This window comes from Leopardus geoffroyi, chromosome B1, assembly GCF_018350155.1.
Source record: "Leopardus geoffroyi isolate Oge1 chromosome B1, O.geoffroyi_Oge1_pat1.0, whole genome shotgun sequence".
Taxonomy (NCBI): Eukaryota; Metazoa; Chordata; class Mammalia; order Carnivora; family Felidae; genus Leopardus; species Leopardus geoffroyi.
The window spans coordinates 195,895,989-195,916,738 of record NC_059327.1 but is presented as its reverse complement, the minus strand read 5'-3'; the positions used below and the strand labels follow the sequence as shown (position 1 = coordinate 195,916,738).

General features: G+C 45.0%; 1 protein-coding gene across 2 annotated transcripts in view; it reads right to left on the bottom strand.

The window, feature by feature from the left end:
* BOD1L1 (biorientation of chromosomes in cell division 1 like 1) overlaps positions 1–20,750 on the bottom strand; it is a 53,442-nt gene that overhangs the window by 21,787 nt on the left and 10,905 nt on the right. For both annotated transcript variants that reach the window (XM_045474528.1, XM_045474530.1), the window contains exons 3-12: positions 19,757–19,947; positions 18,660–19,274; positions 18,328–18,477; positions 16,046–16,212; positions 14,128–14,239; positions 13,333–13,471; positions 12,574–12,646; positions 4,589–10,574; positions 2,244–2,308; positions 1,288–1,372 (exon numbers count right to left, since the gene is read on the bottom strand). In XM_045474528.1, coding sequence (XP_045330484.1) covers positions 1,288–1,372; positions 2,244–2,308; positions 4,589–10,574; positions 12,574–12,646; positions 13,333–13,471; positions 14,128–14,239; positions 16,046–16,212; positions 18,328–18,477; positions 18,660–19,274; positions 19,757–19,947 — 7,583 coding nt within the window. The remainder of the gene's footprint in view (positions 1–1,287; positions 1,373–2,243; positions 2,309–4,588; positions 10,575–12,573; positions 12,647–13,332; positions 13,472–14,127; positions 14,240–16,045; positions 16,213–18,327; positions 18,478–18,659; positions 19,275–19,756; positions 19,948–20,750) is intronic.

Sequence of the window (20,750 nt, the reverse complement as noted above, 5' to 3'; positions counted from 1 at the left end):
TCCAACATTTAAAAACAAACAAAAAAGAACAGACTTAAATTTGGTCACATACTCTCAAGTTCCTAGTATCTTTTTCCCTGGTTGATGTGCAAACCAGAAGAGATGTTACAGTACTGATTAGAAACAAACCAGAAATAATTGTCCATTGTCACCATTCTCATATCTATTTCCCTAACCCAGTGATTCTCGAAGTGTGGTCCCAGGACTCCTAGGACTCCTGAGATCTTCCATCAAGGGGTCCGCAAGGTCCAAACTATTGTCAACACACTAAGATGTTATTAACTTTTTAAATTCATGAGTCCACAATGGAGTTTTCTAGAGGCCATGTAATGTTCCCAGAATTATCTGAAAATGCTATCTATTAAAAGCCAACCATTTAAGTGTGATGCTGGGTTTTCTTCATATACTTCAATCAAGACAGCATCAGCAATACACTGAATAAAGAAACAGCCCCGAGTAACCAACTGCTTTCTATTAAAGCCAGACTTACAGAGATTTGCAAAAATGCAAAACAACGTCACTTTTCTTGGCACATTTTGCCGTTTTGGAAAATGTGCTATTTTTCATGAAAAAAATGTTACTTGTGCTTAACCTATAGTGAGCTGGTGATATTAACTCAGTTTTAGTTTCTTATTTGATAAATGCCAATGGGTATCATCCACGTAACAAAAGCTGTCTGGGATCCTCAATAATTTTTAAGAATGGAAAGGGGTCCCGAGACCAGAGTTTGGGAGCTGCTGTAAATCCTGGGGCTCTCTCCTACGAAGCCTGCAGTGGACCCTGGAGACAGCACACGAGACCGGGAGGAGCCTGTGTGTGCCGGGAGCAGCTCTGTGCTCGCTGGGGCCCAGCCAGAGTCCAAGGGACAACAAGCAGAGCTTTGAAGGGAGGCACGGGCTTTCCAGCTTTTGGAAAGGACCTGTGACAGCATTTTCCGTGGCAGGAAGGTGCAGGGAGCCACGTGCTGGGGAAAGAGCAAGAGTTTGCTTCAGAGCAGTTTGCCTCCTTGCACACTTACTTGGTAAGAAGAGATTTAAACAAGTACCTTACATGAAACTGACAAAGAGTCAGTTTGATGAGAAACTGTATATGCTAAGATAAGAAAGAGTATATGCTAAAAATGAAATAGGAAAGAACTCTCTCCAACCTATTTTAAAAAGTGAGAGGAAAATTCATATAGCCTGTGTTTTATAATCATGAATCAGCTATTGATTTTAAGCTGCAAAAGAAAGTAAAAACTGTAGACCAGGAAAACAGTAATGTGGACAACCACTAAAAAGGGCTTACCTGCTCCACTTGGCTGTCTCCCATACAGACTTTCTGGTGCTGCTAGAATTTCCTGGGTTTTCTCTTCCTCTGATGGTACAAATGTCTAAAAAGTCCAAAGCACCATAAAACACTAAGTTAACTGAGGTTCTGACGACAAGAAGGCAAGACTAACATCAAGATAATGAAGGCATCTTGCATCTTGTAACAACATAAAAGACCATGTTCAAGTCTGTGCAGAATTGAAAGGGAACACATGCCAAACTTTGAAAACGAAAGTCAGTCTAATCTCATATTTCATCCATCAGTGGTTGCCCCGTCCCCTTAAAAGTGAAACGCCACCGTAATACGACACACAAGACGACCCCCCGCCCCCATCACGTCCCCGCCCTCGTCAGGCCTCCGTTCCCGCCCCGCTGCAGGGTCTGGGGCTCACAACTGCCCTCCTGCTCCACATCCAGAACGTACTTCTTTGCCTGCAAGGCTCTTTTCCGTTTCGTTCCCCTCTGGTAAACCCCTACTCTGCTTGTGAACCACCACTCAAATGTCTTCTTTGCAAGCCCTCCTGTCTGCGCACCATTGCTCTTGCTGGTAAGTTGACCGTCCTCTGCACTGTGCATCGTTCCCGTGCTTACTGCTACCTTGTCTCACACACTCAGAGGGGGCCGTGAGATCCGGCTGCAGAGATTCAAGTCACATTTTGGACATGGAACGCGTAGGAACTGGCAATGGCTTAAATGTAGGGTGACACCGAGAGACTGTGGGTGACTCCTGGTTTGAGTACATGGAACTGATGATGGCACTACGTGTTGAGATTATTAGCTTTCCTTGCACAGGACACGACCATGACAACGTGTAAACGTCCAAAGTACAGTGGGAACAGGAGCCATGTGATGCTGAAGGATGCACACGTCTACGCGTGGTGGGATAGTACTTACACCACGTGCAGCCCAGTGTAACTGAACTGTCAGCCATACCTCAGTTTTCAAGCTGTCTTTCAGTGCCCATCCTCCCAAAACACTCGACGGAGATTCTTCAGTGCCTAAAGAAAGCCAAACCGTTAACCAATTTAAGAATTTGCTTGCAAAAAAAAAAAAACAAAAAACATGCTGAATCAAAAGGTAACAATGTTGTTCCCTGGCCTGCCGTGACCCCTTCCTCCGCTGTTTTATTTTGCTGTCAGTAGAAAACAACAAAAGGAGGACGTGTGAAAAATCGTGGCTGAAAGGCAGGAGTCGTTTACTAAGTTTGGGGGTGAAATTGTTTCTCGCTGTTAAGATGGCTGCCCAAAAAGAATAACAGAAGATTATTTCTGGAGACGTGATATTTCCAAATATTTTTCTACAGTGTTCTGCATCAAGTTTGGCCCTAAAAGAAAAAACTCTGGGCCACTGAGCTATATTCTCAACAAAGAACATGTTTATGAACAGATTCACTTTGCTTGCTTCACCCTGACACAGCAGAGTTGAAAATAAAGTTAGGAAACCGGGAGGCAGACAGAAAGAAAATGGCATTTTCTCTGGTAAGACTCAGTCCTATCCCTGTTGTGATCCTTCCTCTCTCGCCCTCGTCTCTCTGTGACTGTGGCCTCCAGTTCTCTCATCCACCCGGACAGAAGCCTCCAAAGAAAATCCTTCCTTTCTCTAAGAGGATGCGGGCTTTTCCTTGCTAAAATCTCTTCTACTTTTTTTTCTTTCTAACGTTTATTCATTTTTCACAGGGATAGAGCACAAGCGGGGAGGGGCAGAAAGACAGGGAGACACAGAATCCGAAGCGGGCTCCAGGCTCCGAGCTGTCAGTACAGAGCCCGACGCGGGGCTCGAACCCACGAACCGTGAGATCATGACCTGGGCCGAAGTCGGACGCTCAACTGACTGAGCCACCCAGGCGCCCCAAACCTCTTCTATCTTGTTCCTTCAGGGAAACAAAGCAGGGGAGAAAGGAGTAGCAGACTGTAGCAATGGTTAACGCATAAAAAGTTGCAGAACGCTTGGGGCGCCTGGCTGGCTCAGTCAGTTGAGTGTCTGACTTCGGCTCAGGTCATGATCTCGTGGCCTGTGGGTTCAAGCCCCTTGTCGAGCTCTGTGCTGACAACTCGGAGCCTGGAGCCTGCTTCGGATTCTGTGTCTCCCTCTCTCTCTCTCTCTGCCCCTCCCCCACTCATTCTCTGTCTGTCAAAAATAAACAAAATTGGCAGAACACTCAATTTTCCCAGGCAAAAAGCAATGGAAAAATTTCAAGTCCCTTATTTCAACCCTTGGAACACTTCTTAATGCCCCTTATCTTAAGTCCCTATAATGAACAGGACTCAATCTATTGGCCTCAGCTTCCTGAGGCTGTATTTGATGACATCTAAGGGCTGTTGCAGTTGAAAAGTCCAGAACACTCTAATTCACACACCCACAGAAAAGAAGTTGACGTCCCTGACTCCCTCAGGTCCAGCCCATGATGTCCCTTTGAGTTCCCACAGCGTCTAAGCGCCTGCCATCAGAGCGTCCCTGCCTACTTAAAATGCAAAGCTAGATTCACAGCTGCTCCCCTTCCCCAAAGCCCAGCACAGTCGTGGCTGGCACAGGGTGTCCCAAGTTGGATGGCACAGTGAATGACTGAGCCTAAAGGTTACCCCTTTGAAAGTTACCAACTGTTGCTACCAACATCTACTCTCCGAAATCTGTCAGGAGGGAACACGTTTCTTTTTGTCTTTCAAATTCCAAACCAGAAGCTCACTTTACCTGAATGAAAAACTCTGTTAAAAAATACTGTGCTCCCCTGATGACAAGTAGCCAGCCGGACTGAACTGACACTCATCGCAAATCTATAGGACGTTAGATGAGGGCTGAATCGTGTTTGTTTTTGCACTATTATCCCCGTTTTATACGATGGAAAACTAAGGCTCGGAAGTAATTTTTTTCTAAAGGGCCCTAAGTACCATGCAAGTTATTTAAACTCTCTGAACCTATTTTCTCATGTGTAAATGGAGTGATAAGAAAATGCTCACTTCACAGGGCTGTTGTAAGGTAGTGTTCATTTTGACAAAAACCCGAGGCTTCAAGGTTTAGTAGCTTGCAGCAGTCATGCAAATCACACACGGGTGGCTGACCTCCCCTCCCCCAGCTTCCTGCCTCTGCTCTCCTGGCACATGAGAAACGGGTCTAAGGTTTTAAGTTTTTAAACCCATGGTTCTGAGCTCAGTCTTCCTACTTGAGAAGTTATTTTGTGACATCCTGGAAGCAAAACCACCTTTTGAAAGATGGTTTTAAACATACCCTACGTGCAATCACCTTTGTAAAACGCTAGTATGTACAATTAGGGAGAGTCTCACCTATATCGTGCAAATTCTCCTCAGGAGGAACAATGACCTTGAGGTCTCTTTCCTCCTGGAATGATTTCCTCATGCCACTACTGTCTCCTGCTTTCTCACTGGACCCTTGGATTGTCCGTCTGCCGTTGTGGTCACTTGTCACGGTCAAGTCCTGCTCACGTCTTGGAGCCGATGGAGCTACAGCACAGGCAGCTGGAAGAGGCGCCCCGTAGGAAGGACCAGTTTCTGACTCTCGGCCATTAACACATTCACTGGTGGTGGTTTTCCCGGGGTCGGCCGGCCCACGGTGCCCAGGAGAGGGTGGCCGCGCTGCAGTGTCCGGGACAGGAGGCACGTTGTCGGCCCTCCCGGCACCGGGACTCACTGCCGGCAAACAGCGGCTCCCGAGGGAGGCGTCCCCGGCCGTCCGCCCCTGTCCATCCTCGGGTGCGCCCGCTCCCCTCTGCTCGCCCCTCCCTGCCCAACAGGTGTCATGCCCGGCCTCGGCGGCCCCCTGGCCCCCCCGCCCTCTCTGAACGGAGCTGGGCCACGTGCTCCTCTCTGCCACGCCGACGAGGGGCGAAGGGCTCTCGCTCCGTTCTGTCACTGCCGGTGGCACCTCGCAGGGACGGTCCTCGGGGCCTGTGGCTCTGGCCCCTGGAGGCGGCGCTGGGTGTGGAGGGCTGTTTGCGGCCATCGGGCTGGGTGTCGGGGCCTCGCCCCGGCTCCTCCTGGCGGCCGAGGGGTCTTTTCTGTCGGCGACGCTGGCGGTCAGCGGGCTCTCCTCGTGCCTGTCGAGGCCGGCAGGCAGCAGCACGCACTCGGCCGTGCTGGTAGAGATGATGGCCGTGTCGCTGGAGTCCTCCGTCCTTGCAGCGGCGGGCCGCTCATCATCCCGTGGGACAGCACCCCGCATGACCGCCTCGCGGCCTTCGGAGGTGCTCGTGGAAATCATGGCGGTGTCGCCGACCTCCTCCGCCCGCACCGCCGAGGGGTGGCCTTCCTCCCGCGGGGCGGCACTGGACACGGGGCCCTCGCAGTCCTCCCCCGAGCTGGTGGAGATGATGGCACTGCCGTCCTTCTCTTCCAGGGCGGTGGCGGGCCGCGCGCCTGCCACGGAGGCCTCGCGCTCCTCCGCTATGCTGGTGGAGATGAGCGCGCACTCGTCCTTCTCCTCCTTGCTGGTCGAGGCAAGGGGGCTTTCAGCTTGCGTGGGCGCGCTGGGCATGGGCACCTCGAAGTCGTCGGCGCTCGCCGAGCCGGCGCCTTTGGCACTCTCCTCCGCCGCGGCCGCCGGCGGCTGACTTTCGGCACACGTGAGGGTCGTCGCGCTAGAAATCGGCACCTCGAACTCTTCGCCGATGCTTGTGGAAATCATGGCACACTCGTCTTTGTCCTCATTTCTCACGGCAGCCAGCTGGCTCTCACCTGACACCGCACTGGGCATGGGGGCCTCGAATTCTTCCCCGTTTATGCTGGCACCTTCCCGATCTGCCCCACCTCTCAGTGAGCTTGAATGACCCTCCCGTACATCAGCAACTGTGCTCAGCTGAGGGGTGCAATCGTTTGTCGTGCTGGTGGAAATCAGCAAGCCTTTGCCTGGACTTTTGCCCCCAGCTAGGCCAGCTGGGTTGGTAACGGTGTCACTGGCTGTAGTGGCCAGAAGGCCATCACACTCTTCGTTTTCCGCAGAGGTGATGATTCCTTCGTCTTCCTTCCCACCAGGCGACATGTGCCCAGCTTCACGTTGTGGGCCCGCACCCGACCCGAGTGCCTCGTAACTGCCCCCCACCAAGCCAGTGGAAGTAGTGGTGTCGTCCACTTTTTCCTTCCTGGTGAGCAGACTGTCACTGTGATCTGAAGCTGCACTGGTCATGGGAGCCTCGCAACCTCCGGGAACTGGGGCCACGTCACCCTTCCCTGAAGCCGCACTGGTCACGCTGCTTTCTACAACGCCTTTGGCGCTGGAGCAGATCTCCGGATCTTTCGTGCCCTTCTCCGCACCGCTCAAGCTGTCAACACTGCTCTCGTTGGCGTTGGTGACGGTGGCTCCGGCCTCAGCTCCCACGCACCCTGCCGCAGTACCAATCTGACTGTCCCCTTCTTCGGCACTTCCGCAAATCGATGCCCCCTCGCTTTCCTCCTCTGCCCCGGTGCAGGTGGACGCATGCCCGATTTCATTTCCCCTTCCGGTGCTGGTCACCACACCTTCACCTTCCTCGTCCTCCTCTTTTGCGCCGGTGCTCGTTACAATGCCTTCGTCGTCACATGGGCCAGCGGCGACCAACGGCACATTAGTGGCTTCTTTGGCTACCGTGCTGTCCATTGCGCTCTCTCCATTTTCTTCTGATTCAGAGCTCAGAGCAAAGCCCTCGCTGCCCTCTTCTGAGCCTGTGCAGCTGGCTGGCCCCTCTCCATCTTCTTCTGTTATCCCAGTGCTGGTGACGGCACTCTCACCTTCCGCGCCGTCATTCACAGAAGCGTCTCCGTCCTGGGGGGCGCTGGTTCCTGGTGGCGCGTCATTACCCGCCAGGGCCACAGCTGCGCCTGTAACCACACGCTCCTCCTGTCGCTCTGCGCCTGTGACGGAGCACATGACAAAAGCAGCGCTTCTCCTTTCCGCTCCGGTGCATGTCACAGTCCCCTCGGTTTCTTTTTTGGGGCCCGTTCTCGTCACATTTCTCTGGAACCCATCCACCTCCTCACTGCTTAAGGAGCCCTCCCTTACTTCTGTCCCAGCACTTGTCACCGCGCCATCGCTTTCAACCTCACTGATAAAGGTGACAGTTCTTTCTGCCATTTCCAACGCACTACGTGAAGAACCGTCACACTTCTCTTCAGAGCCGGCGCTGGTGACAGCATCATCTTTCTCTTCTGTCACCCCACTATTGACATTGTCTTCAATTGTTACTGCGTGGGCAGTCATGGGGTCTGCTGCCCTTTCTTCAGATTCAGCCATAGCACACTCTGCACTCTCTCCCTCCTTGGTGCTTGTGAGGAAGGTTTCACTTTCGGCAAACCCTTCTGTGACAACGCCTCCGCCTTCTTCGGCCGCCGCGAAGACAGTGCATTCGCTGGCTTCTGCCCCGACGTGAAGGGGACTGTTTCCAGAGCAGACACCTGCTACGAAGCCTTCATCTGCCTCAATGCTCATGCAGGGCACAGCCACCTCACCCTGTCCTGTTTCTGAGGACGTGGTTGTAGCATCCCCCGCCTTCAAGGTATTGAAGGGAACACCTTCGCCCTTCCCTTCGGAACTAGTGGCAAAAGAAGACTTTTCTGCTCTGCCAGGCCCGGCAGTCACACCCTCAGCATTTCCACTCCTTTGCTGCAAAACTGGGGAAGTGGCATTACATCCAACACTGGTGTCCACCTCGCTGTTTTCAGTCCTTCTTTCAACATCAACTGATGTGTTTTCTATTTCACCTGGGCCACTACTACACTTGAGCACAACTGTCTCGGCAGCTTTGTCTGTCCGCGTGCCGAGCACTGGGTCAACAGTGACGCCATGCTTTTTGCCATTTTCTTGCACAGCTCTCACTGTCTGCTTTGAACTGGGCTCTGTGCTTAAGTCACTTTCTTTCCTGGCCACGTCCATCAAGCCATCTTCTGTGTTAACACTCTCACTTTCAACCCTTGCGTCAGTTAACTTGCTACCAACAGGCATGTTTACTTGTCCCTGCTTACTGTGCAACACAGTGGGCTGGTAACCTTCTGGAATGTGTCTTTTGCTATCCATGCTTGCTTTTGCCGGTGTACCTACTGTGGAAACTGCCCCACTTTCTTTGCTGTCACCTGTCATAAGGACTTGTGATTCCCTAGCAGTCAAACTTGCATTAGGAATACCAGAGCGCTCCACAAGTGAGGGGCTGGCTGGGTCGCCTTCTAAAACAGTCCTCCCGTCAACCAAAGGAATTACGTCCGAATCAGGAGACTGTTTTGGAGGCACGACAGTTACTGAACTTAAGGATGGTGAAGGATCTAAATTTGGGGAATGTACACGATCAGCATCTCCTTGGGCAGCATGTTCTTCGGGGGGTCTGGTTGTATTTTTCAAATTCTTTTGTGCCCTGTCATTGTCGGACGGGGCTCGAGGAAACGGTGTAGGACTAGTTTCGGAGTCTGTATTTGTTTCATGAGTTCCCTGGTGAATGGGTTCTTTCTCCCCAGGGTTCAGTTTGGACACAGCACTTTGGATATGCACTTTCTTGGTCAGGGTGCTTTTATGGTCAGTGTGCTTTTCAGAATTACTAACAACTCCTGTTCCACGTCCTGCTTTACAGGCTGGAGCTGCTGTTTTTGAGTCTACTGTGGAAGTTCTTAATTCATCCTTTAGAACCGGGACTGCGGTTTTTTGTTTCGTAACATTTTCAGAGTCAACGTCTTGTTGAGAGATAGTATTGCTGTTGTCTTGGCTTTTAGATGCTTCAGACATATTTTCAACAGCTGGCTCGGAATCAATTTCCATTGGCTCTTGTTCAGGCATTGATGTGGTATCACCACTCCTTTTTGGTCTCTGAATGGAGGAACTACTGGTGGTGCCCAAGGTGTTTGCTGATCTTTCTTCTCCTTTGGTCATTTCTTGGGATAAGCTTCCTCTTCGGTTTTCACACAACTTCCTACTCCATTTCTTTTCTATAACTGAACTATTCCCTCTGGCCTTGTCGTGATTACTGTCAACTTCTTTACCATCTTTGTCATCTGATTTATTTTCTTCCCTTTTTCTCACTTCCTTACTGCTATGCTTTAAGCTTCTGCTTTTGTGCCCATCTGATAACTTCCTCTCAGGTCTGGAGGGGCCTGAATCTTTTTCAGCCTTAGATTTCTCCTTTGCTAATGGTAACTTGGCTCTGTGACTCGAAGAGTCCTTCTGGACCCCGTGTGAAGAAGCGGCACTGTCCGATACAGCTTCTACACCAGTTTCCTCAGAAGGTTTGTCTTCAACTTTAGACTTTCGCTGTCTATCTGGGTTGATCTCTTCTGCGTTCTTCTCCTTATCTGGTTTTGGAGTGGTCACCTGTTTCGCGACACTTTCTTGTAATTCCGGTTCAACTACTTTTAACTGCTTGCCTTGACTTTTTGGTTTCGACTTTAACAAAAGCTTCTCTTCCAGTAGGCTCTTTGTTCTTCGCTTCTCCTTGTGAACCATCTCTTCTGGTTTCGAATTACTATCTACATTAGTTGGGTCCATCTCACACTTGTCCTCTGAATAACTGTCACTTCTTCTCTGCAATGGGATTCCGTGTTGCTTTGCACTCAGAGAATCTTTCTGAACTTTAGAATCACTTGATCTTCTTGATTTGTGTTCTGCCTTAGTTTTCTCGGCTGACACATGTCTCTCTTTTTTGTTGTTTTCTTTACGAACATTCTCATCTGTTTTTATAATATATTCAGAAACTGGCTTCCCATCTTTGCCTAAAATTGATAATTTCCTCTCATTCTTATGTTTACTTTTTCGTTCAGTTTTATCATCCGAAGACAGTTTTGGTTGCTGACTTTGCTTTTGAGTATTTTCATCCACTTTTAAGCTTTTCTCAGAAGAGTGAAGCTCCGTCTCCTCACTCGTTTTATGCAGACCGTCACCTTTATATTTATGTTTCATAGACACTTTGTCTTCTGACAGAGTCTTCTCTTTTTCAGGCTTGTCCTTTGAGGACTTTGCCTCTTTCTTAGGTAGGCTTTTCACATGTGGTGTTTCAGAATCATCTTTCTTTAGATGCTTTTCATTTTTAAGTGTGCTCTTCTGTTTCTGGGGCTCTTCGGTGCCAACCTCTGACCGTTCTGCCTGCCTCTTCCCATCTCTTACGTCAGCCTCTTCCTGTGCCCCTTCCTCCACGACGGGGGTGGATGTGCGTCTTCTGTGTTCTCTCTCTATCTTGGACTCATTTTTGTTTTCATCAGCTGAATGCAATGACTCGGAAAGTCTCCGGGCAGGTTTACTAGGTTCGCTTTTTGTGTGAACATGCTTCAGGTCCTTTGAAGAGGACACTTTTTCCTTTTCGCCATGCTGTAAAAAAAAAAAAAAAAAAAAAAAGGTAAAATATGAGCAATACTAAAATCAAACTTAGCATTTGGGTACCCCCGATATGCTGACTGCCGTCACATGTTACATGTCACTTAAGCTCGCCAGCAGCCTGTGGTAGGTACTGGTGACCCCACTTGGTGCATCGGGAAACCGAAGCTCAGTGGGACTTGATGACCTTGTCCCCAGGCCAACGACTTCAGATGAATTCGTTCGCAGTCTAGGGCTCTTCCCACTGCACCGCAGAGATCTGTGCAGAGACCAGCTATCTCTCCTGAGACCTGTCCCTGCATTTGGGAGGCCTCCTTGAACTCCAAACCATTAAAGCTCACTAACACCCAGCAGCCACTAATAAACATAAGCTGCATGAATGAGAGCTCAATGTTCTTTTCAGTTCCAAAACATGATGAAGACAATTTAAAAATTCTATACTGAAATGAAGGTTTCTTACATTTTAATTTAGGAGCCTGAATGATTTGTGGAAACCTCATGAATTCAGGCTCCTTAAAGGATATTCTAGTTAGGAAGTTTCAAATGCATGCAAAACCTCACTGTAACAGTAACCTTATCACATATCAAGCACGTGTATGTTTATGTATCCGAAGGAAGACAATGATGGACCAGAGCATCCGACCCTTCCTCCCTGTCCCACAGTATGGCACCGAGTACATTATTAATGTTAGTCAGTGAACGCAGACCACACATACTACAGTCTCATTGACCACTACCTATAATTTCTCATTCAAATAATGAGCTGAAGTTCTCCGAAGGATCTGTGTCTCTGGGTTAGTTTATCACTGCAACTTCTTACAATTTAACACAAAGATTAATGCACTTCTACAGATTCAGGAGTAGGACATAGAAAGATCTTAAAAAAACACTTTAAAGTGAAATTCCTCAAAGAAAGAACAAGGATTTTATTGCCTAATTTTACAGTAAGCTTCAACCAGTTTATATGAACAAAATTTTATGAAGTCATTTTTAAAAGAAATTTATCACAAAATGAAGTTAAATATTTTAAAGTATGCCATTAAAACATCAGGATATACTTATAAATATGCCTCTAATTTCTGAATAAAGAAATCAAGATTATTTACTGGCTATGAATAAATAATCACTAAATTATTAGTTTTCCCTTGGAAATGTGAAGATAGTTTCGGTATAGGGGTGCTTGGCTGGCTCAGACAGTAGAGCGTGAAACTCCTGATCTCAGGGTCGTGAGTTTGAGCCCTAGGTTGGGCGTGGAGTCTGCTCAAAAAAAAAAAAAAAAAAAAAAAAAGATAGTTTGGCTATAGAATTATAAATATGGCAGAGTAAATAAGGATTTGAATCCAGTGAAAGCAAAAGTTTATCCCAAGAAAATAATCTAAACAGGGGGAAAAAATATATTCATTAAACATACTTTCAGTACTTACATTGGTCAGATCTTGGAAGTAATCTAAGTGCTCAACTATAAGGGAATGCTTAAGTTACAGTCTATCTATTCAATACAACCCTATGCAGTCATTAAATATAATAACTAGAAACTTACAAGGTAACATGAAATGAGCAAGAGGGAATGTTAAAATCATTTTGCAAGATTACACCCACTCTACAAAATTATGTACATTTGTGGAGGAATGTAGGAGAATGAAGTGAATAATCTGCCCTGGAGAAGGGATTTTAGCTACCCTCTTTCTTTTCCATTATCATTACTGGCAATTTTGCTATTGCTAATATAACAAATGAGGGTGGGGGGCTGGGGAATGAGGGAAAGGAAAGTAGAAAAGTAGCTATTACTTGGATAAAAGATCACGTGAATCAACTTGGTCAAAATGAGGAATTCAGGTCATAATAAGATGGGGGTTCAAGAATGCTGAAGGTGATACATTTTTTATCTAACTTGGAAAAGACCAAATTGCATTCCAAGTTTTACTCCGAAGGACTGAATGGCCTTTATCTAACAAAAGAACATTTAAAATGGGTTTTATTAATTCAGACACACCTCACTTGTCTTGAGAGTTTCTTTGGAATCTTCTTCAGATTGCTGTTTCTTTTTAGAATTCTCTTCAACATTCCTAAGTGGGAAGAAAAAGTCATATATGAGCTTAATTTGAATAAAATATAAGAATTTCTCAGTAAGATTAATTACTGGTTCAGCTAAATCCAAGTCTGTGACAAATGTACATAATGCAACTTGATTGTAGCCTATGGCTCATGGGCCTTCAGGCCACTTTCAGAGTCTCTTTGGCTTTCTAATTCTTATAGAATTCACTATGACAATGCAATGACAGATAAGCATTTGGTTCAGCCCTCTGGTTTACGGGGAGAAGCATGAGACACTGTTGAAGGGAATGCCTAGCAAGACTAGAAAATGGATGCAGTCACTATAAATAAGTGGTTAAGTGGCTACTGTAGGGATACTTCCTGAGTATTCTAGAGGGTCCATAAACTCTGAAATTCTCAAAACAACTGTGTGTTTATACACATGCATTTTTCTGGGGAGATCCAAAACTGCCATCAGATTATGAAAAAGTTCCGGGCCCCCCTCTCCCAAAAACATTAAAACACACTACTTTACAGTAGAGATACTAACACAAGGAATGAGGATATAAAGAGTTCTGAACCCCCATGGTTCTCATAAATGTGCAACAATAACACACACTTTCAAGGTAAGGTTCTTTACTGTCACTGCCAATGCCTCCCTTCTGAAAGTATGCCAGGGGAAAGTTATAATGGGAGCACTGCCAGATACAACATGTACCTTGAATCTTTCTTTCTTCTTTTGCTTAAGGCTACCTTTTTCTCTAATACTTTCCGCTCTTTAAGGACTTCTTTAATTCTGGGGGTTTTCAGTTCCAAAGTCTTTGTTGATGATTCTTCTAAGTCCACACTATTTTTGCCTAGGAAAGAAGCAATATCAATAAGCTGTACTTTAGAATAGAATTTATAAACAGTGTAATATTTATTTTTCATTGAGAATTTCTGATCAATGTAAAAGTGCTGAATGGCTTTAATATCCTTAAGTTGTACTAGAAGAAAAGTAATATTTTAGATGGACAAGTCTTAGCTTTTTTATTTCAAATGCTTATGTGTGTGTATTTTTTTTTTTTTTTTGTATGCTACAAAGGATCAGTGCCCAGAGAAAGTTCAATTTTGTTCAATGAAATATTCCAGATAAATGTTTGACACTTTAGTAAACAAAAAAGCACAGATTAATTCCACTAATATCACCAGCAAGGCTTGATTACTCACATGCAAACAATTCATTTTCCAGTGATAATTCATTCCACAATGGCTGGAAAATAAATTGCTAATGAGAACTGTATAAGCTGGTACCTGACAGAATGTATAACTTAGATACAGCAATATAATTTAAAAAGTGATACATCAGAATAAAAAAAAAACCTTCCATATTTAAGAATAATTTTTTTAATACAACAGCTTTATTGAGATGCAATTTAGATCATTTTATACCATCTCATAAGTAATATGAATATCTAGAAAATAATGGAGTATACAAGATAATTTAAAATATTAAAGTTAACACCTCCTATACCTTGACTCTTAGCTTTTGAAGACTTTGTCTTTTCTGCCTTCTGCTTTCGTTTTTCTTCAAGTTTCTCTCTATTAATTTGCCTTCTTAAAAGCCTCTCTTCTTTTTCTTTAGCCTAAAACCACAAAATATTCACAATTATCCTGACCAACTATTAGGCAAAAGCAAAAACAATGAAAACAAGTATGTTTACCCTTCAAATATTCTTACAAAATAATGGGCTTTGCAAAGGTGCATACACATTATATAATTTGGAAGCTACCAGAAGAGACAGATCAGAAAATTTTCCATTACTCTTTCAGATTGCCATTAGTTTAAGGAATAGGAAAGGTACCATTTTGGGAAATGGTGGTTTAATAAACCAGTTACTTCAATTAAAAGGCTGGCTGTGAAAATATATATGAACATCAATGTACATATACACAGGCAAATCTCCTGTGTACAATAATTTTTAAATTATTCTTAAAAAAAATTTTTTTTAAACATTCATTTACTTTTTGAGAGACAGTGAGCGGGGAAGAGGCAGAGAGAGAGGGAGTCACAGAATCCAAAGCAGACTCCAGGCTCTGAGCTGTCAGCATAGAGTCCGACACGGGGCTTTAACTCAAAAACCGCAAGATCACGACCTGAGCCGAAGTCAGACGCTTAACCGACTGAGCCACCCGGGCACCTCAAATTTTTAAATTATTCTTAAAGGAGAAACTGAAGTGCACATTCAAGAGACAGGCTAGTTCTACAACAAATATGACTTGTGGGTTATGCTCTTGGGACCCAGGTTTTGGACATGGGACTTTCTGCTATCCTATGTTAAAAAAACAAGGGGCGCCTGGGTGGCTCAGTCGGCTGAGCATCCGACTTTGGCTCAGGTCATGATCTCATGGCTTTTGGGTTTGAGCCCCACATCGGGCTCTGTGTGGACAGCTCAGAGCCTGGAGCCTGCTTCAGATTCTGTCTCTCTCTCTCTCTCTCTCACTCTGCCCCTCCCTCGCTCATGATGTGTCTTTCTCTCTGTCAAGTATAAAAAAAAAAAAAAAAAAAAAAAGAAATAAAATAAAATAAAATAAAAAAAACAAGAATCTGGTCATCGTGGGTTACGCCCCCACCCTTTTCCAGCCAGAACTCCAAGTCTTAGAGGGCCAAAAACCCTAAGCATTGGTATAACCTCTGATGAAGCAAACTTCTCAGAGACAAGCAACTATCAGCATTTCCACCTCCTTCAAATGACCATCGTAGGTAATAGCATTTCCTCGCTCTAAGATGTGCAGCTCCATATTTTAATGTTTCTAAAACCATAAGTCATCTTAAAACTGACGTACACTTATGATAAAGTAGCAAATTTTTTTCTCTAAGAAGCTGTTAATCCAATGACACATCTTGTACCTAGGACATTTGTAGACTGCACTTCTCTCTTTTTGAAATAAAATTTTTTAATGTTTATTTACTTCTAAAAGAGAGAGCGAGCGAGCGCGTGAGCGAGGGAGGGGCAGAGAGAGACAGAGACAGAACGTGAAGCAAGCTCCAGACTCCAAGCACAAAGCCTGACATAGGGCTCGAACCCACAAGCAGCGAGATCGTGACCCGAGCTGAAGTCTGACACTTAACCAACTCAACCACCCACCTGCACTTCTCTCTTAATCTTATGTTAATGGCGGCACATCCTATCTTTGTATGGGCTGGATCCACACTTGATTCAAACATTTCCATACTGTGAAACACTTGTTGCCCGGTTTTCACTATTAACCATAATGACACAAACACCTACGTCACACGATTATGTCTGTTCTGCCTAAATGACAGGCTGCTGAAGGCAGAACCTCCATGTCATGGTTCTGTCTGCTGCCCAGTACCTTGCACACAGACTAGCCAGGTTTGTCAACCTGATGTGACAGGTTAAAATAGCGACAGATCGAATCTGACTTACAATAGACTGGCGTCGTTGTTCTACGGTAAGTTCATCATCAGAGTCGCTATAATACTTTGAGTAAAGATATGGTTTGTGAACATAAGCATGCCGCACACTTTTTGCTTTTCCTTCACTGGGGTCGCTGTTTTGAGTTTTTGTTTTGTTCTGCTTGTTCTTCTCCTCATCTGGAAGAAAGCCAATAGAAAGAGGAGTGCTTCTGTGAATTACCAATGAAGTCGACACCATGCTTGATCAACATCAAGCAACAAAAGCAGTTATCGATATAGTTCAAGTGCATTTGTCAGCCCAATGGAAAATATCAGGATGCAAAAAAATCAGAAATAAACATTTTTAAAGGCTATCATCCCATCCATATCGAAATTTACTTCTTCCAATGAGCTTCTCACACATAAAGAAGGCAAAAAAAAAATTAGACCCTGTCACCATTCAGGGTTCCCTGACAAATACTTAATTCTCATTAGTACGTCAGTAGACTTGGTACGGACGTGGCTTTGCCACGTAAAACTGAACAAGTTCACTTGAACCCACACTTTAAAGTAGGCTTGAGATTTTTTTTTTTAATTTTGAGATTTTAATGACCACCTGAGAGTCTCTCACTACGCAAGAGGCAAGAGTCAATAACTGGCCCACACCAAGTATGTACTAAAAGCCCTCTACCCTACGAAGGTGGGTATGTTTCCCACAACACAGCAAGTGAAGTAGAAAACCTGTAAACAAGGTCTTCATTTCTACCACTTAGTACTCTCTAAACAGTCACCTTCTTACTTCTTGGATCTCAGACATATAAAACCTAGTCCTGTCCATGAAAAAACGTGGAAAGCCCCACAAAAGCACCTAGAATGAGAATTTTAGTCAGGCTTCAGAAAGTGGGGTACACACAGGATGAGTGATATCCATCATACACACAGGGCCTACGGAACTGACCTCACAACGAGGTATGAAAAGCATACCTGATGTTGTTTTCTGGGCTGGTCATTTCGTTTTTAGGGGGATACTAAGGATGCAAACTGGGATGGACTGAAATTAAGAGGTGGAATTAAAAGCTTCTACTTTTTCTCCTCTAGGATTTTCTCTCTAGGTGTCCTATCCAAAAGCCCACGGCAAATTTACAAAATGCTGCTTACAAGTAGTTGCAAATAATATTTGATTTTTAACAAAGGTCGTAAGCAGAACTTAATCACGTGATACAGAGTAGCACAAAGTGTTGGTCAGAAGCCCAGACCAGGGTTGAAACTGACACGGGAGCTCAATAGCTGCGTGACCCTAGACAGGACACCTTCTCTTGGTGACTCTCTTTCCTCACCTGGACCTACTTCTCAGGATTGTTGAGGATTACAGGAGCTAGGACACAGAACAGTACACAGTGCCTGGAACACAGTAAGTGCTTAGTAAGGGCTGGGTGAAAAACAAACTCTACAGAGAAGTATGGTCTTGCCCGTAGCTTCTGGGAGGTAATCTCTAAGTCTGTGGAATGTCATGTCTGACACAAGTGTTTGTCTGCCTGGAGGTCTTGGATCAAGCTAAATCAACTCACGGTATGATCTGGGTCAGTAGCTTTGGGCCATGGCATATCAGCTTGACCTCTGGAAGGGCTGGAGATTAAGATCTGACGCTATGTCTCCATGATGGAGCCCCAGTAGAAATTTTGGACATCAAGGTTTCTGTGAGCTTCCCTGGTTGGCGATCAGCCATATACATATTTCTGACATCAATGCCAGGAAGGTAATGCTCTCTGTGACCCCGCAGGGAAGGGCTTCCGGAAACTCCGTGGACTCTGGCCTGTGTGCCTCTTCCCTTGGCTGATCTGAATGTGTGTCCCTTCACTGTAATAAACCACAACCATGAACTGTAAAGCTTTCAGTGAGTTCTAGGAGTCCTCCTGGAGAATCGTCAAACCTAAGGGTAGGCTTGGAGACCTCAACTTTGCAAATGGTGTCAGAAGTGAGAGCAGCCTCGGGGACTGTGCTCCCCCAACAACGCCCATACAAACCCACAGACACCCACACCCACAGCACCGTCATATACACTGTCTCCTCTACATCTTCTAATAAACCTGCGGGATGGAGTTCAAGGATGGAGAAACAAGGCTTGTGGAGTAACTTACCAAGCTTGCTCAGACAGACAACCTCGGAGCTGGGACTCAGAAACACATCTTCCAACTACAAAGTCCCATGCTCTTGCCAGTATACCACACTGTCTTTCACGATATAGCCATGTGAATATACAAACAATGCTCGACAGAAAGCTTCCCAGAGGCGTTATTAAGTAAAATGCTTTACCGTCTGACGTAATCTCTCCTTCTTCCATGCTATCAGACATTACAACTTCCTCCTCGGTGTCTTCTTCAAAAGATGAAAGGTCACTGGTATGGACAGAGCTAACTGTGATGTCTGTAAGTCCATCCACATCAGAATCTATCAAAGAGCAATCTTCGAGGAGGAAATAAAACAAAAAGATAAGTCATGTTATAAGAACAAACTCAGCACCCAATTCCTAAATTACGTTTAAAATACTCTGCATTAAATACAGGTCAAAAAAATTTGACCCCCCCTCCCCAACTGACACTCTTTGATCTGTAAACTATTGTAGATTTTTGCAAGTTTTTATATACCTTCTTTTGTCCCTTCAATGGTTTTAGCTTTATTACTATTCTTTTCTGACGGGAGTTTGGAGCACTCTAGTTCTTTTTCCTTTGCCGGCTTTTCTTCTTTCACTTTTTGTAGGTCCTCACTCCTTTTTGGGTGGTCAAACTTCTTTTCGCTCTTTTCCTTCTTTTCTTTCTTTCTTTCTCCTTTGTCATTGCTCTCTGGTTTCTTTTCAGCTTTGTCCGTTGATTTATTTTTTTGGTCAATGCTTTCCTGTTGAACATCCTTATTTAGCAGAATTGAACTATTACTCTCTTTCGTGTGATTTTTAATTTCCTCAACTGGACAAGGGAGATCATTTAATTCTTCAGACTTGGGGGCTGTTTCCTGTCCTTCCCCTGCAGAGTCGGGTGTAGACTTTTCTTTGTCAGCCATGTCCTCTGAAGTTCTCTCTTTCTCGGTACTAGTGTCAGTGCTGGGCTGAGATGGGAGTTTTTTGGACACTCTCTCACTGGTCTTGGTGTTTGATGTTTCTGTTGAAGCTCTGGCTGCACTAGCTTCTTGGTTAAGAGAAGTTATGGTTTCCAAGATTGACATGGCGTCATTGGCTACATTAGCGCTGGGTCCAGGCACTGGGACACCTTTGAGGGAAAGATGAGCGTTAGAAAAAACTTATGCAGAAGGTAAGCCCCTCTGATGAATCGATGCTACAAGACGCTCTCATCTTTATAAGACGCGTATGCTGTGCAGACCATTCATATTCTTTTAGACTTTCGGATACCAATGCTAACACCGAGCACATTCTAAATCCTCTACTGTTCTAACACTGTGTCATAGGAAAGGCACCATGCAAACCTGAGAATAGTCTAATTCTCTTCGGTTATATTAATTATTCCCTCAGTTGAAACACACACACGTACACACAGCCAACACGTCAGGAAAATGTCTACCATTTTGCATTAATCTCAAAAAGAGATGTTCTATCAGTTGAGGAATGTGATATTTGCAATAAATACAATTTCAGTAGAGCAGCCAAGGAACAAAATTGATAATTGCATCCCTAGCTTGATACCCAGTTCAAGAAGCAAAGCAAAGGAACTGACCAAGAGTAAAAGCAAAGCACCTTGTGTAATGACGGAAGAGTCTGGTTTCTCATCATCGGGGGCTGTGCTGCCACTTGCTTCCTCTTTGTGGTTTAGGGTGGCCAAAAACTCATGCACAGCTTTCTCCACCTGAGGTCTGAACGTGTGGTTGATCTTTGGATCCACAACCTGAGAAATAATTCGGTCGATACCAGACTCCAACATTCCTGATCTGAAACACAAAATAAGTTTTACAGAAAGGTAAAACACAATTTCATATGATTTACATTAACTGCTTTTAAATAAAATTGTACCTGTCACATATATGTTCAACCTGAAATTACCCAATCCACTCATCTCAATATATGGAAAGAATAGGCAATGGGGAGTCAGTTTCACACCAGGCAGCATTTAGGTCGATCACACTGCAAGAAAGTCTGTATGCTTTCTACCAGCGGTGTCACTAGTGGAAATGCTAAAGCAGGCAAAACAAGAAACAAAACACCTTTAGAACTAGACACAATACGGGGGGCCTGGGTGGCTCAGTTGGTTAAACGTCTGACTTCAGCGCAGGTCATGATCCCACTGGGTTTGTGAGTTCCAGCCCCATGTCGGGCTCTGTGCTGACAGCTCAGAGCCGGGAGCCTCCTTCAGATTCTGTGTCTCCTCCTCTCTCTGCCCCTCCCATTCTCATGCTCTGTCTCTCTCTGTCTCTCAATAAAAAAAAAAAAAAAAAAAAGTTAAAAAAAAAAAAAAGAACTAGACACAATACATTATCTAGAGCCCACACTTCCAGGTGATGCTTACCTTACCCCAACACTGGCCAGGGCATATGGGAATAAATGATCACTAAAGCTGAGTTCTGGGTATAAATCTATGGACTCCACAATTTTTTTTTTTAGCAGAAAAATGTAAGCCTTTTAGAAATATGAGAATCTCCAGGAAAACTGAAGAACATATACAGAGTGTAATTTCAACAAGCTTATAAAACAAAGAAAAGAAAGCAAACTTCAGAAAAATAAAAACTTAAGACTT